At 64.0% G+C, this 11,835-nt stretch overlaps 1 protein-coding gene across 1 annotated transcript; it reads right to left on the minus strand.

The window, feature by feature from the left end:
- Positions 1-8,609: 8,609 nt before the first annotated feature.
- GALR2 (galanin receptor 2) lies at positions 8,610-11,112 on the minus strand (the record flags this gene model as incomplete). Its single annotated transcript, XM_082327063.1, has 2 exons — positions 8,610-9,390; positions 10,772-11,112. The coding sequence occupies 2 exons, from the start codon at positions 11,110-11,112 to the stop codon at positions 8,610-8,612; spliced, it is 1,122 nt and encodes a 373-aa protein (XP_082183189.1).
- Positions 11,113-11,835: the final 723 nt, after the last annotated feature.

The raw sequence follows: 11,835 nt of genomic DNA on the forward strand, positions 1-11,835 counted from the left end.
TGCAGCAAACATGGTGAGTGTATGGAAAACACAAACAAACCAAACCAAACCAAACCAAAAAAACCCCACCACCTACTGGGTACAGCCCTTCTCCTAAGGGCAGGAGGCTGCAAGCTCCAGGTGGTGCTTCCTGCTTCCCCGACGGGTTCGGGGAATCTCGGTTCTGTAGGATCCCGAAGGATTTTCACATTGTTACTCGTAACCGTTATGTAGTTCAGCGATGGGGCGAGATGCCAATTCTGCGGTGTGGCGGTGCCGGGCCGTGGCGGTGCCAGGCAGGTCTGCAGCCCAGTTACCTACAGGGGATGTCTTACCCCGCAGCTTCACGAGCTGCGCCGGTGGCGGTTCCCTGTCCTGCAAACCAGAGGGAGCTCCGGGGGTCCTGACTGCCTGCCGCTCGCTGACCGGAGGCAGAGCATGTGTGGAAGTGTTCCCATACTGATTTCTGCAGAGCACCTTCCTCCCATCCCTGTTTTCCTTTGTCTCCTCTCTTGTTAAATCTGACGCATCTCTTCCCTGCAAGCAGCCAAGTCCGTTCCCGTCATTTAACCCGTGAGCATCGCATGAGAAACGAGTGCCGCTCTCCCGCGTGCTTCGGAGCGCTGCTGGCAGGCTTTGGCTCCGCCACCTTCGCACCAAGGCCTTTCAGAGCTGCGGAGCACGTGTGTTGTTTCCGCGGTCTCTGGCCCGGCGCCTCCTGCTCCCACCTCGCTCGCTCCTGCTGCTTGTGCTATTGTGGGACCTTCTCCGGTGTCTGCCCATGGTAACACGTGAAGTGCAGGGTTTCCATAGCGCTAGGAGCGCTCACGATAGCCGCTCCTTTGTAATTTGGAGCAAATCCATTATTCACCCGAGCCCGCGTTCGCAGGAGGGAACGTCTGCTGGCGTCTAATTAGCCTGGCAGCGGGAGAGCTGTCGTGTCGCTGTCCGGGGCGCCGCAAACGGAGCACGGGGAGGTGGAGAGGGCGAGGCAGACCTGGGCGTGAAACCAGAGGGCAGAAAGGTGGAGAGCTGCGTTTTAACCCTCCTGCTGCCGTGCCTCCAGCAAGCTTGCCTTCTCTTTTCCTAGCAGGGGAGGCTCCGGGCGGGAGCGTCACGGCTGGCGGTGGGCTGCTTCCCCGGCGAGGTCGGGGTTGCCCGTCCTGGGAAGGGTCTGCCCCGGGCAGTTGTGGTGGCAGCGGACGAGAGGCAAAGGGCAGAGAGGTGACGGCCCCTCTCGCCCCGTGTCGCACGGGAGCTGGGTGTCGGAGCGCAGGGCCGGCTGTGGCAGACCCCGCCGCTGGCCCGGGCTGCTCCCTCCCCAGACAGCTGCGTTTTGGGTAGCTCCTCGCCTTTTTGAACCCCTGACCTCCTCTTCCTCCTCAGCCTGGACCTGAGCACGGTCTGAAACACTACCTGCTCTCAGTGGCGTAGCAAATGCCTGAAAGAGCAGATTTGAAGGCTTGTCCAGCCCAGAGCAGGACCGCCGTGTGGGTTCGAGGCTTGATCACGCCTGCCCCGCTGTTTTTCACATCTGGCCACGCAGGCGGACAGTACCGACCCGAGAGCCCTCCCCGGCAGAGACCTCCCCTCCCGCTCTCGGATCTCAAAGGCTTGAGGAAACCCAAGACTTCAGCGCTAGCCGTTTTTCCTCTGCCAGCTCCGAGAGCCTCGGAAGGCTGGCAGGTGCTGCAGAGGTTTTTAAGCCTAAGCAAAGCGCTGCTGGCTTGCGTGGCATCGAGCCTGCTGGATAGCGCACGGTGACGTTCACCAGAAGGAGCTGGATTCCATCTCGCTGGATCTGTTTCTGCCACGGCAGCGCTCTGAGCTGAGCGTGTGGAATTCGTTGTGCTCAGGCTGGGGCTGTAAAACGTGTTTTATTGCAGCCGATCCCAGGGTGAGGAGATTCACCTGGAACGGCCGCAGGCAAAGGCGGGGAGGGGAGGGGGGAGCTTTGCCTGCAGCCTTTCTGGGGTGTCTGAGCATTACTGGGGGAGTGGTGTCCCCCTGTGCTGATGCTCTTGTCCTAAGCAGAGCCCAAAGAAGGTGTATGAGACCCCTTCGGGTCTGGGATGCGACAAAGTCGCGGGGGGCCGAGGACCGGGTTCGGTGGCAGCCATGCAGCCAGGAGGAGCTGGGGGGAAGAGGTGGCTGCTGCTGCTCCTGGCTGTGTGGCTCTTACCTGGGGGTCCAAGACCCTCGTTTCCCCTGAGCTAAAGGGAAAGCGGAGCCACCCGGTCCCTGTTTCCTGAACCCAGCCTCCCGCTCGCCCGGTTCTAACCCTTCCCACACCGCCTGCCCCTGCCCCGCACAGGGAATGGACGCGGGGAGGTGGACGGGCTCCCGGCCCTGAGAAGCAGCCGCTGCGGCAGCCAGGCCGGCGTTGGGAGCAGCGGCGCGCTTCGCCCGCAGCTCCCCCTTCCCTGGGGTGGGAGCGGGGGGAGCCGCGAGCCCCCGCCGGGCTGACCTCAAGCGTCCCAGTCGCCTCCGTCCGACGCTGCCCAGCGCTGGGGAACGGCTCCGCACGCTCCTTGGCTTTTTATGGTAAGGAATGTCTTTGCAACGTGTTAATTAAGAGCAATCACGGCAGCCAGCATCGTCCCCGGCACTCTCCCAGCTGAGCAGTTCGCACCCCCGGCTAAGAGCTGAGCGCGGAGCCGCGAGCGATGCTCAGGCCACGGACCCGACGCGGGGCTGCCCCACGGCACCGGGCTGAGCCCCCTCTGCCTCCCCTTTGCTTCCTCCAAGGCTCCTGCGGGGTTCAACGCCCTCCCCTCGCCTCCCGTTCTGCCCTGGCTGCCGGTGAATCCCCCGCCGCAGGCAGGGACGGGCTGGGGGATGGATGTGCCTCCGATTCCCAGGGTTTTGGGGCTGGAGCCCCATTTCTGTGGTTTTTTTTTTTTTGCTGCAGTGGGCCAGGCGGGGGGGATGTGCCAGGGTCCGGGTGTGCTGCCTGCTCCCGTGGCTTCCCTGGCACCCGCCGTTATTCCGGGGCAGCAGAAGGGGTTTGCCAAACCCTGCCGGGCCAGGGCCCGGCTCTGGGGTCCCTGCAGCCCCCCGGGGCTGCTGCTGGGGGGCTCGCAGCCGGGGGCTGCGCGCGGGAGGCTCAAAAGCCTCAGCCCCCGCCTCGTCGTCCTGGGGAGCAAATCGGGCAGAGTAAGTGTTTGAAAACAAAACAAAACCACAGCCCAAAACAACTCCTTCAACCCCAGTGATAAATCCGTGTGCCGGAAAGCTCGCAGTAACCTGAGGTTTTGGCCAAGTGCCTCTTGTCTCCCTGCCCACCGTTGGCCTTGGTGGGAGCTGAGTTTAGCCTATTTATTTTCCACTGCCAGTTGAATCTGCTTTTATTAAACTTTAACTGGAACATGGGGACTTGCTGTGGTGTTCGTTTAAGATAAAACCTCCCAAGGGGACGGACCGGGAGCCTGTCCCCACTCAGCCGGGCGGGCGCCGAGCAGTGGCAGCCGCGATGCTCCTGGCTGGGCCCGATGCACTCCCTTGCTGGGGAAAGGCGCTTCCCACCGTGGTTTTGTGTTGGCAGCAAAACCCTCTGCTTGCCCTTGAAGGGCTCATCAAGGCACGGGCTGGCTTCATCCTCAGACGAGCAGGGGCAACTGCAGATAAGCTGGAGACGTGCTTTTTCCTTTTCTCTCCTTCTGTAGCATTCTGTAAATGGCGTAACGATCCGGCGGCTGGCACAGGCTTCACCCTCGCTGCCTGCAAACAAGCAAATATCAATCGATGGGCGAGGATTTGTAAGACGAAGGGGGCAGCTTGGATGCGTTGCACCGCAGAGACCCGCAAAAGCCTGGACCTTGCTGTCTGCTGTCGCCCTGCGTGAGGGTGCGGTGGGAGCCGCGGTGCGTGCCGGAGCGGCGGTGGGGCTGCCGGAGGCGGGAGCGTGAGGCGCAGCCCCCAGCCAGAGGCCGTGCAGCGCCTGCGCCCGGCCCGCGGCCACCCCCTGGGCTCTCGCTGCCCAACAGCGACCAGCACCGAGCCGCTGCTGGCTGTGCCCACGGCGAAGGGACGCAGCCGTGCCCATGGCGAAGGGACACAGCGATGCCTTGGGCCAGGAGCTGAGCTGGGGCGTGCGGGGATGTCTTCAGGGCAGCCCCGGGGGTGGCTGGGCAGCCCTAGGGCAGTTGTACGGCAGAGCAGGGCTCAGCCGCGGGCTTGGGAGGCTGCTGGAAAGGCCGGGGGCAGCTTTGCGCCGACCGGAGCTGGGCTTCCAAACTCCTTCCTCTGCACATGGGTTTTCTCCTGTCCCCTCGAGCCGTCCCCATTCGGCGCCCGGACCCCGCTGAGCCCCAGCACCCGGGGAAACGTCTGCCTGCGGGTGGAAGGGAGCAGCGTCCTCCCTGGCTCTGCCGTACAGACCCGCTCCGGGCCGCTCCGCCTGCGTTAGCGCCCGCCGGCACAAGGGAGCTGGGCAGCACCGGGTCACTGAGGGGGATTTTTTGGGGGGGTTGTGTTAAACGTAATGAGTGGATGTGCTGGAATTCTCTGCAAATCGCTGTCCTTGTGATGCTTAAAAAAAATTGCTTGTCCTGTCTTTGCTGGGCTCTTTGGCCTGTCCGTGCACAGGCACTTGCACGGATTCTGTGTCTGCGACTGCGGTATCGGGGTGCTGCTCTCACGTCTCTCCAGCTGAAGAGAGTTCCCAAGTCTCTCCTTCGGGGAACCGGCTCTGCCAAGCTTGGCGAAGGCTTTACGTCATTACTGCTTCGCTTCCCTCTCATTTTGCCCTCTCGCCTTTCCCTTGCTTGGGAAGATGCTGGCAGATCATGGGCTACGGCAGTGGACGCGTGGCTGGTGTGGAGGCTGCCGGGGCTGGGCGTCCCCGGGGCGGTGCAGGAGATGGCTCCCGTGTAACCGAGGGCAGGAGCCCCGTGGGCAGGCTTTGCGTAGGTGCTGGTTCGTTCTTGCACGGTTATTTGTCCTTTGCACCTTCTCCCCGCGTCCAGGCTGCCGCTGTCGGAGGCGGGTGACAGCCGGCCCGTGGGCTGCTCCAGCCGCGTTGTACCTGCAGCAGCTGGCAGCTGGTTTGCAAAGCTGGCCCAGTGCCCCACAGCCTGCCCCCCGCCCCGGGATTTGCAAAACCCACCCCTTTTCCCACTGTTTTTTTAAATTATTATCATCATGTATTCTTAAACCCGTTTCTGCTAGGGCTGGCCACGAGAGCGGCTGCGTACCAGGGCTCTGCCTGCAGTGCCGGTGTTAGGGCAATGCTGGGCTGCTCAGAAAGACCCAAAGCTGCAAACCGAGCAGCTGCCCGCGGCAAAGCCGAGCCGAGGCGGAGCAGCGAGCAGCGATGTTGTTGCAATGTGTGTGGTTTTGATGAGCTGGTTTGAAGAGGTGACCCGTCCCCTTCCTTTCCTCCTCCAGCTGGTAGTCACGGTTCGAAGCTGCTAATGCTATTTTGAGCCTCCTTTCCCGTGCAATGCCAACATACCCAGAAAACAAACCGAGTCTGCAAAACCCACGGTAATTTAGCACTTTTCTCCTGCTGGTTGTTGTGAGCCTGCTTTCGCCAGGGTGGGACTGTGGGGTTCGGTGCCTGCCCACCCGGGGTCACAGTCACCCATCAGTCGCCTCCCTCCTCTTCGGCTGTTCCATGGGGGCCACGCTGCTGCCGAAGGCTCCAGCCCGGCTGCGAGAAATGGGTCCCCAGAGACCCAGCTCTGCTGCTCCGAGTCGTCCCCCCGCCTGGGGACAGCTTGGCGCTGGGTGTTTGAGAGGTCGGTGGCCACGCTGTGGCCCCGGCTTTTCCCACGGCCGGCTCAGGGCTGGCACCAGGAGCCTGCCTGGGGCTCGGCGAGGAGTTTGGGGCACAGCCGGCCCCCTCTGCCTGGCCCTGCTCCCCGTGGGTCCCCCGGGGCCGGGCGCTGCGTGCTGGGTTCCGGTGAGCATCGGTACCAAGAGCAGCAGCAGCCCCGGTGCAGCCCTGGGGGGCTGCTCCTCGTCTCAGGTCCTTCCCCCCGACGCCCCAGCTCTCGCCCCACGGTGAGACGAGACCCCCGGGTACCAGCCCGGTTCCTTCCCCCGCAGGGCTCAGAGCAGAGGCTCGCTCTCTCCGGGTGGTTTTCGAGCCCCTCGTGGGGGCACGATGCATGGATTGAGGTTTGCTGGCTGGCTTGTACATCCGTGAGCCAGTTATTTTTATTTTCTCGTGAATGCTATAAAAAGATGAACTTGGGAGCAACTCCTGTCCTGTCTGGGAACTCAGCCCTGCGGGAAGGGGAACAACCTGGGCTTGAAAGCGAGCGCCAGCTCCGCGGGGCTCCCTTTCCCCTCCGTGACGCCCGGCAGCACCGCGGGCTGGGATACGCGGGTGCAGCCGGCTGCGATGGGAAAGCGGGTCTGGGGGGCGAGAAGGAGGGGAGCGGGGCCGGTGCCTCCTCTGCGACGGCACGGAGGGACAGGGGACAGCGCACCCCCAGCCGTGCCAGCACGGGGACCCCTGTCCTGGGGCAGCGCAGAGGTGGTGGGACATCGCCTCCGTCCCAAGGCGGGGTGGTCGCTGCGTCCGGGAGAGGGGTTGAACCCCGCGGTGGGGGGATCCATCGCGGCCAGATCCTGCGGCTCGCCGAGCAGCGGTGGACGAGGGCAGGAGGAAGATAAGGCTTCGGGCTGCGTTTGCGTGCCTGATTCACTGTTTCCCTGGCCAGGAAGGGCTGAGCAGGGGAGATAAATGCAGATATAAGTAATGGAGCTGTTTATACGCTCGCTCTCTGTGACTTATGCCGTGAGCAGGCCTAGACTAAATATAATGGTTATTGATATGAGGCAGTGGCCAATTTATGGCCCTCTGCGTGGGGACAGGAAGATCTGGTTATAATAACACTCGGCAGGGGAAAACAAATGTTTCCCAGCCAAAAGCTTCGCGGGAAGAAAGGCCAAGCGCTGGGGGTGGGCGGAGGGCAGTGCGGCACAGAGGAGGGCTGCGTCGCGCCCCGGGCCCCGGCGCAGAGCCAGGCTCCCGGACAGAAACAGCCTCCTGCACCGCGTCCCGGTCCTGGGGAGCTCTGCCGCGGGGATTCACAAGGAGGGAGGTCTGTGCAGACAGGCTTACACCCACTGCAACGGCAATTTATAGAGACCTGATCTTCACGGGTGCTGGGTGCTGTTGGGGTACAGAGCTGGGAATTGCAGGGATGCTCGGCACAGCTCGTCCCAGCTCCCGTGCGCTTTCACCACCTCCTCCGGCTGTGCTCTGCCGCAAGGTTTTCAAAAGAGTTAATTGATCCTATTCCAGGGGTGCTCTTCTGGTACAGAAAACGATGGGCCTTTAAATAAAGCCCTCGGCTGCTGGCGGTCGCAGGGCTCAGCCGCTCGTGGAGCCTTTGCGGTGGTAAGAGCGGGGACGCGTGAGCCACGTCAGCCTCCTGTGCGTGGGTGCGGCTGCGTTCGGGGGAGCGCGGGGCTCTTCTGGTGCCGCGCTGGCCCCCCTCGACGGACGTGCTCGGCCACAGCCCACGTCCTCCACCCCTCCGCTGCCCGCGGCTCCCCCGGGGCCAGCGGGTCCCACCACCCTCCAGCGCCCACCTCTCCTCCGCTGAGGACCTCAGGGTGTCTCACGGGAGCAGGACACGGGCTGCAGGATGGAGGGCTTTATTGCGGCTGCCCCGGCTGGCGGGGGTCCCCGGCCCTCGTGCAGCCCCGCGCCGCGGCCGCAGGAAAGCAGTGCCAGTGCTCTGCTTTGCTCTCCTCTGCAAGCGCCTCGCCTGGGCTGAGATGCTGAGCCCTGCCAAAGCTGTCTGAAAGCATTGAAGTCCTCTCCTGGCGCTGACCCACTGATGTCCCGCTCCGCTTCCCCTGGGGCCGTGGCTGTGCCCCCCGGCAAGCAGCCTCCCTCCCCGCCGGTCCTTGCTGACCTCCGGACGTTCTGCAGAGCTTCGCACGCACTGAAACGGCAGGGACGAGCCGTGGTCGGCAGGGACGAGCCGTGATCAGCAGCGCGGGCCGGTGCCCCGTGCCCTCGACAGTCCCGTACTTGGGCTACGGCGCTCGTCTCGGCTACGGATGCTGCTCCCAGCTGCGCCCCATCTCAGGGAAACCCCCCCCGAGCCATGAGCCCCACGGAGACGTTAAAGCCCAGCCAGTGCCGGCTGCGCCAGGAAGGTTTGTCTCTTGATTCCTATGCTTCTTTACTGGATTCCCCTACCTGCGCCGGGTTTGTGGCCAGCACTGCCCTGGGACACAGCTCCTGAACCGGGGCACAAATGAACCAAGGCTTCCCCAGCGTCCCTGAAAGCGCACCCCACTAACTCCAGCCAGACACGGTGTTGGTTGGAGGGCCCAGAGCTTTCATAGGCTCTAGGCATAGGTGCAACAGGGTGTAAGTCCCTCCGTGACAGAAGAGCAGCTGACTACACACGAGGGTTGATTTGGGGGTTTGATCTCTCTGCTCTCAGCCAGTGCTTGGTGGAAGCAAATCCTGCCCTAGGATCCTCGGTCGGTTGCTTGGCTGAGTCCGTAGTCAGCAGCATCGCTTTAACAGTTATGATATCTGGGTGCAACCGAATGAAAAAGGGTACATTTGATGCATTTTAACCCCAAATGTAGCCCATCCCCAGGCCTGCGATGCTGCGGGAGGCTGCAAAGCCGTGGGGTGGGAAGGAGCTCTGCTAGGTGACGTTGAAGGTGATGGAGGAGCCACCCGCTTTCTGCTGGTGTCCCACCGGCTCTGCCTCCCCCCAGGGCTGGGCTGGGCCCTTGCCGCGCAGGGAGGAGCGCCCGGGCAGGGCTTCGCTGACGTGGGTCCCCTCGCTGAGCTCTGCCTCCAGCGTGCTGATGGTGTTCGTCACTTGGGCCACGTGCACCTTGTTGGCTGCCTTCTTGTGCAAGAGGCAGATGAAGATCTTCTTGAAGCCCTTGCGGAAGTGTTTGGAGACCAGGGCGTAGACGATGGGGTTCACGCAGGAGTTGGCGTAGGAGATGAGATGCGAGAGGATGCGGAGCACGTACGTGGAGTGATTGAGGGGGAAGTACCCGAACCAGACGCAGAGGATGAGCAGGTGATGGGGCAGCCAGCAGAGGCAGAACAGGATGGCTACAATGATGATCATCCTGGTGACTTTCCGCTTGGCTGTCTTGGACTCTGACATGTCTTGGAGAGGGTCCACAGACCTCCACAGGTAGTGAATAGTCCGCATGTAAGTGAGGCTCAGGATCAGCACCGGGATGATGTAGCTGAAGATGAAGGTGCAGATATCCATGACCTTGCGCTGGGAGACCTCCCAGATGGGGTGGCAGACGGTCAGGTTGGCCAACTGGAACTCCTGGTAGTAGCTGAGGTAAGGGCCCGAGAAGATGAAGGAAAGCCCCCAGATGAAGCAGATGGCTGTGAGGGCGTTCCTGGGCGTCCTCAGCTCCCTCGAGTGCAGGGGGTATCGTATGGCCAAATACCTGCGCGGGAAAGGGAGAGAGACGCCATTGCGGGCCTGGGGAGGGCACGGAGAGCTGCTCCAGGAGCAGACTGGAGAAAGGGTGAAAGCGGTGATGGATTTGAGCTTTCCAGGGCAATTCATCCCACGGGTGGTTCCCTGGTGCTCCCAAGGGTCCCAGTGGGGTGAGGAGGATCCTCTCCCCCCAGCCCATCCCATCACCCTCTCTGCTCCAGCCGTGCTTGTGGGCAAGACGGGGATGGTCCCCTTCTGTCCCTCTCCCTAATCCAGCAGATCCCCACTTGATCGTCAGTCTGTCTGGCACAAGCGATAGCAGCAGTGAGGATATGAAGGCAGGAGCAAGTCCCCAGCATCCCCAGACACCGCATTCCTCATGCTGGCACATGCGAAAGCATGTCACCCATTTTCAGTTCTGCAATTAGCTGGGTCCTTCATTACACCCAGATCCAGGGGCTTATGCAAGCCCCCGCTTGCTCGACACCCCCGTTCCTCCCGGCTCCGTGGGCTGCAGGAGGAGAGGCCGACGGTGGGGCTGGTTTAGCTCCTGGGGGTTTGGGGGGCTGTCCCGGCAGCCAGCGCGGTGCCGTGCCGGGATGGCAGGAGGCATCCAGCCCTGCTCTGGGGCTGCCGCGGCGCTTCCCAGGGGACTTTCCACATCCCACTGTCTCACGGGTTTCCAGCACGGAGCAGAGCAGCACCAGGAGCTCCCTGCCTCTTGCTTGCTGTGGTTCGTAACGCGCCAGCCCTTGCAGAGCCGGGGGCTGAGCTCGCACCGGGTAAAGCGCAGGCAGGAGCAACAGGCTGCCTTTTGCAGAGCTTCCTGGCTAAAACTCACCCTGGGCCAGGCTGGGCCGGTCACCGGGACAAGGGACATCGCTGGGGCAAGGGACATTGCTGGGGCAAAAATGGGCTTTTTGTTAGTAAAAGGGGAGGGTGGGAAAAGCAGTGTGCCAGCTCAAACATCCCGGGTCTTCTCCTCGAGCTTTGCCTGCTTTGCCGTGGGCTGTTGGGCGGGCAGGGGCTCTCTCCCCGCGTCCCGGGAAGAGCCGGGGCTGCACAGGGACTGAGCTTTGTTTCTCTCTGGTTTTCTGTGCCCCCTTCAGCTGCCAGAGCCCACAGATAAATCCCAGTCCTACAGCTTTGGGGTCTGAAAGCCTCTTCCAGCTGGGGACAGGGGTCCCGATCCCACCCTCTCCGCTGGCCCCCGTCCTCGGTAGTTGCATTTCCTTGCACACACGAACTGGGAAACGCTCCTGGGTTCCCGGGGGCCGTTGCAGCAGTCGGGGCTTGGCTCCAGGGGACTCCGTCCCCTCTCCTGCCCTGGGGGGATCCAGAGAAGGGGGAGCCTCAGGGTACAGCGAGCCCCCCCATCCCGTTCCTACCTGTCCACGGAGACGGTGGCCAGGGTGAAGCTGCTGGCGTACATGGTGAGGTAGATGAAGAAGTGGACGGCTTTGCACATGAAGGGCCCGAACACCCAGCCCTCCAGGGTGTAGATGGTGGCTTGGAAGGGGACGCAGAAGAGGATGAAGCAGAGGTCGGCCACCCCCAGGTTGAGGATGAAGAGGTTGGTGGTGTTCTTCACCTGCCCGTTGCGCAGCAGCACGGCCAGGACCAGGCAGTTGCCCACCGTGCCGACGAGGAAGATGAGGAGGTACGCCAGCGGGATGATCACCGACTCGGGCTGCCAGCCCGCCTCGGAGCCCGCCGCTGAGCCGTTCATGGCCGGGCGTGCAGGGAGCGCGCAGCGGGGACGGACGGGGAGAGCCTGCGTGGGGGAGGCGCGGGAAAGGGGGTGCGCGGAGAGCGCGGTGGGGGGTACGCCGGGGATCGCACGGGAAAAGGGGTGCACGGGGAGCGCCCCAGGGAGGCAGGGGAGAGGGGGTGCACGCAGAGCGCACCGGGGGTGCACGGAGAGGCAGCAGGGAGCGCAGCAGGGATGCAAAGGAAAAGGGGGTGCACGGGGAGCGCGGCGGGGAGCGCACCGGGGATGCGCGGGAAAAGGGGCGCAAGGAGAGCGTGCAGGGGGACCCGCCGGGGCGCACGGAGAGCCGGCCGCGGCTGCGGGGGGGGCACCGGGAGCGGCGGGGGGGGGAGGCACCGGGGGGGGGAGGCACGGGGAGCCGGGGGGGGGGGGGAGGCACCGGGGGGGAGGCACGGGGAGCCGGGGGCGGAGGCACCGGGAGCGGCGGGGGGAGGCACCGGGGGGGAGGCACCGGGGGGGAGGCACCGAGAGCCGGGCGCCCTTCACCTCCTGCGGGTCGGCGGGGAGCGCTCGGCGCGGCTCGGCGCGGCTCGGCGCCCTCCCTCCCGCCGGCGGAGCTGGGGGGGCCAGGGGGGGCTCCGGAGCCCGGCCCCGCTCCCGCTCCCGCCGAGGGTCGGTGGCCGCAGGGCTCCCCCCGGGCCGGGGCCGCTTTGCTCCGCGACCCCCGGGAAGGGGCGGGGG

The sequence above is a fragment of the Platalea leucorodia genome (assembly GCF_965183815.1).
Source record: "Platalea leucorodia genome assembly, chromosome: 14".
Classification (NCBI taxonomy): domain Eukaryota; kingdom Metazoa; phylum Chordata; class Aves; order Pelecaniformes; family Threskiornithidae; genus Platalea; species Platalea leucorodia.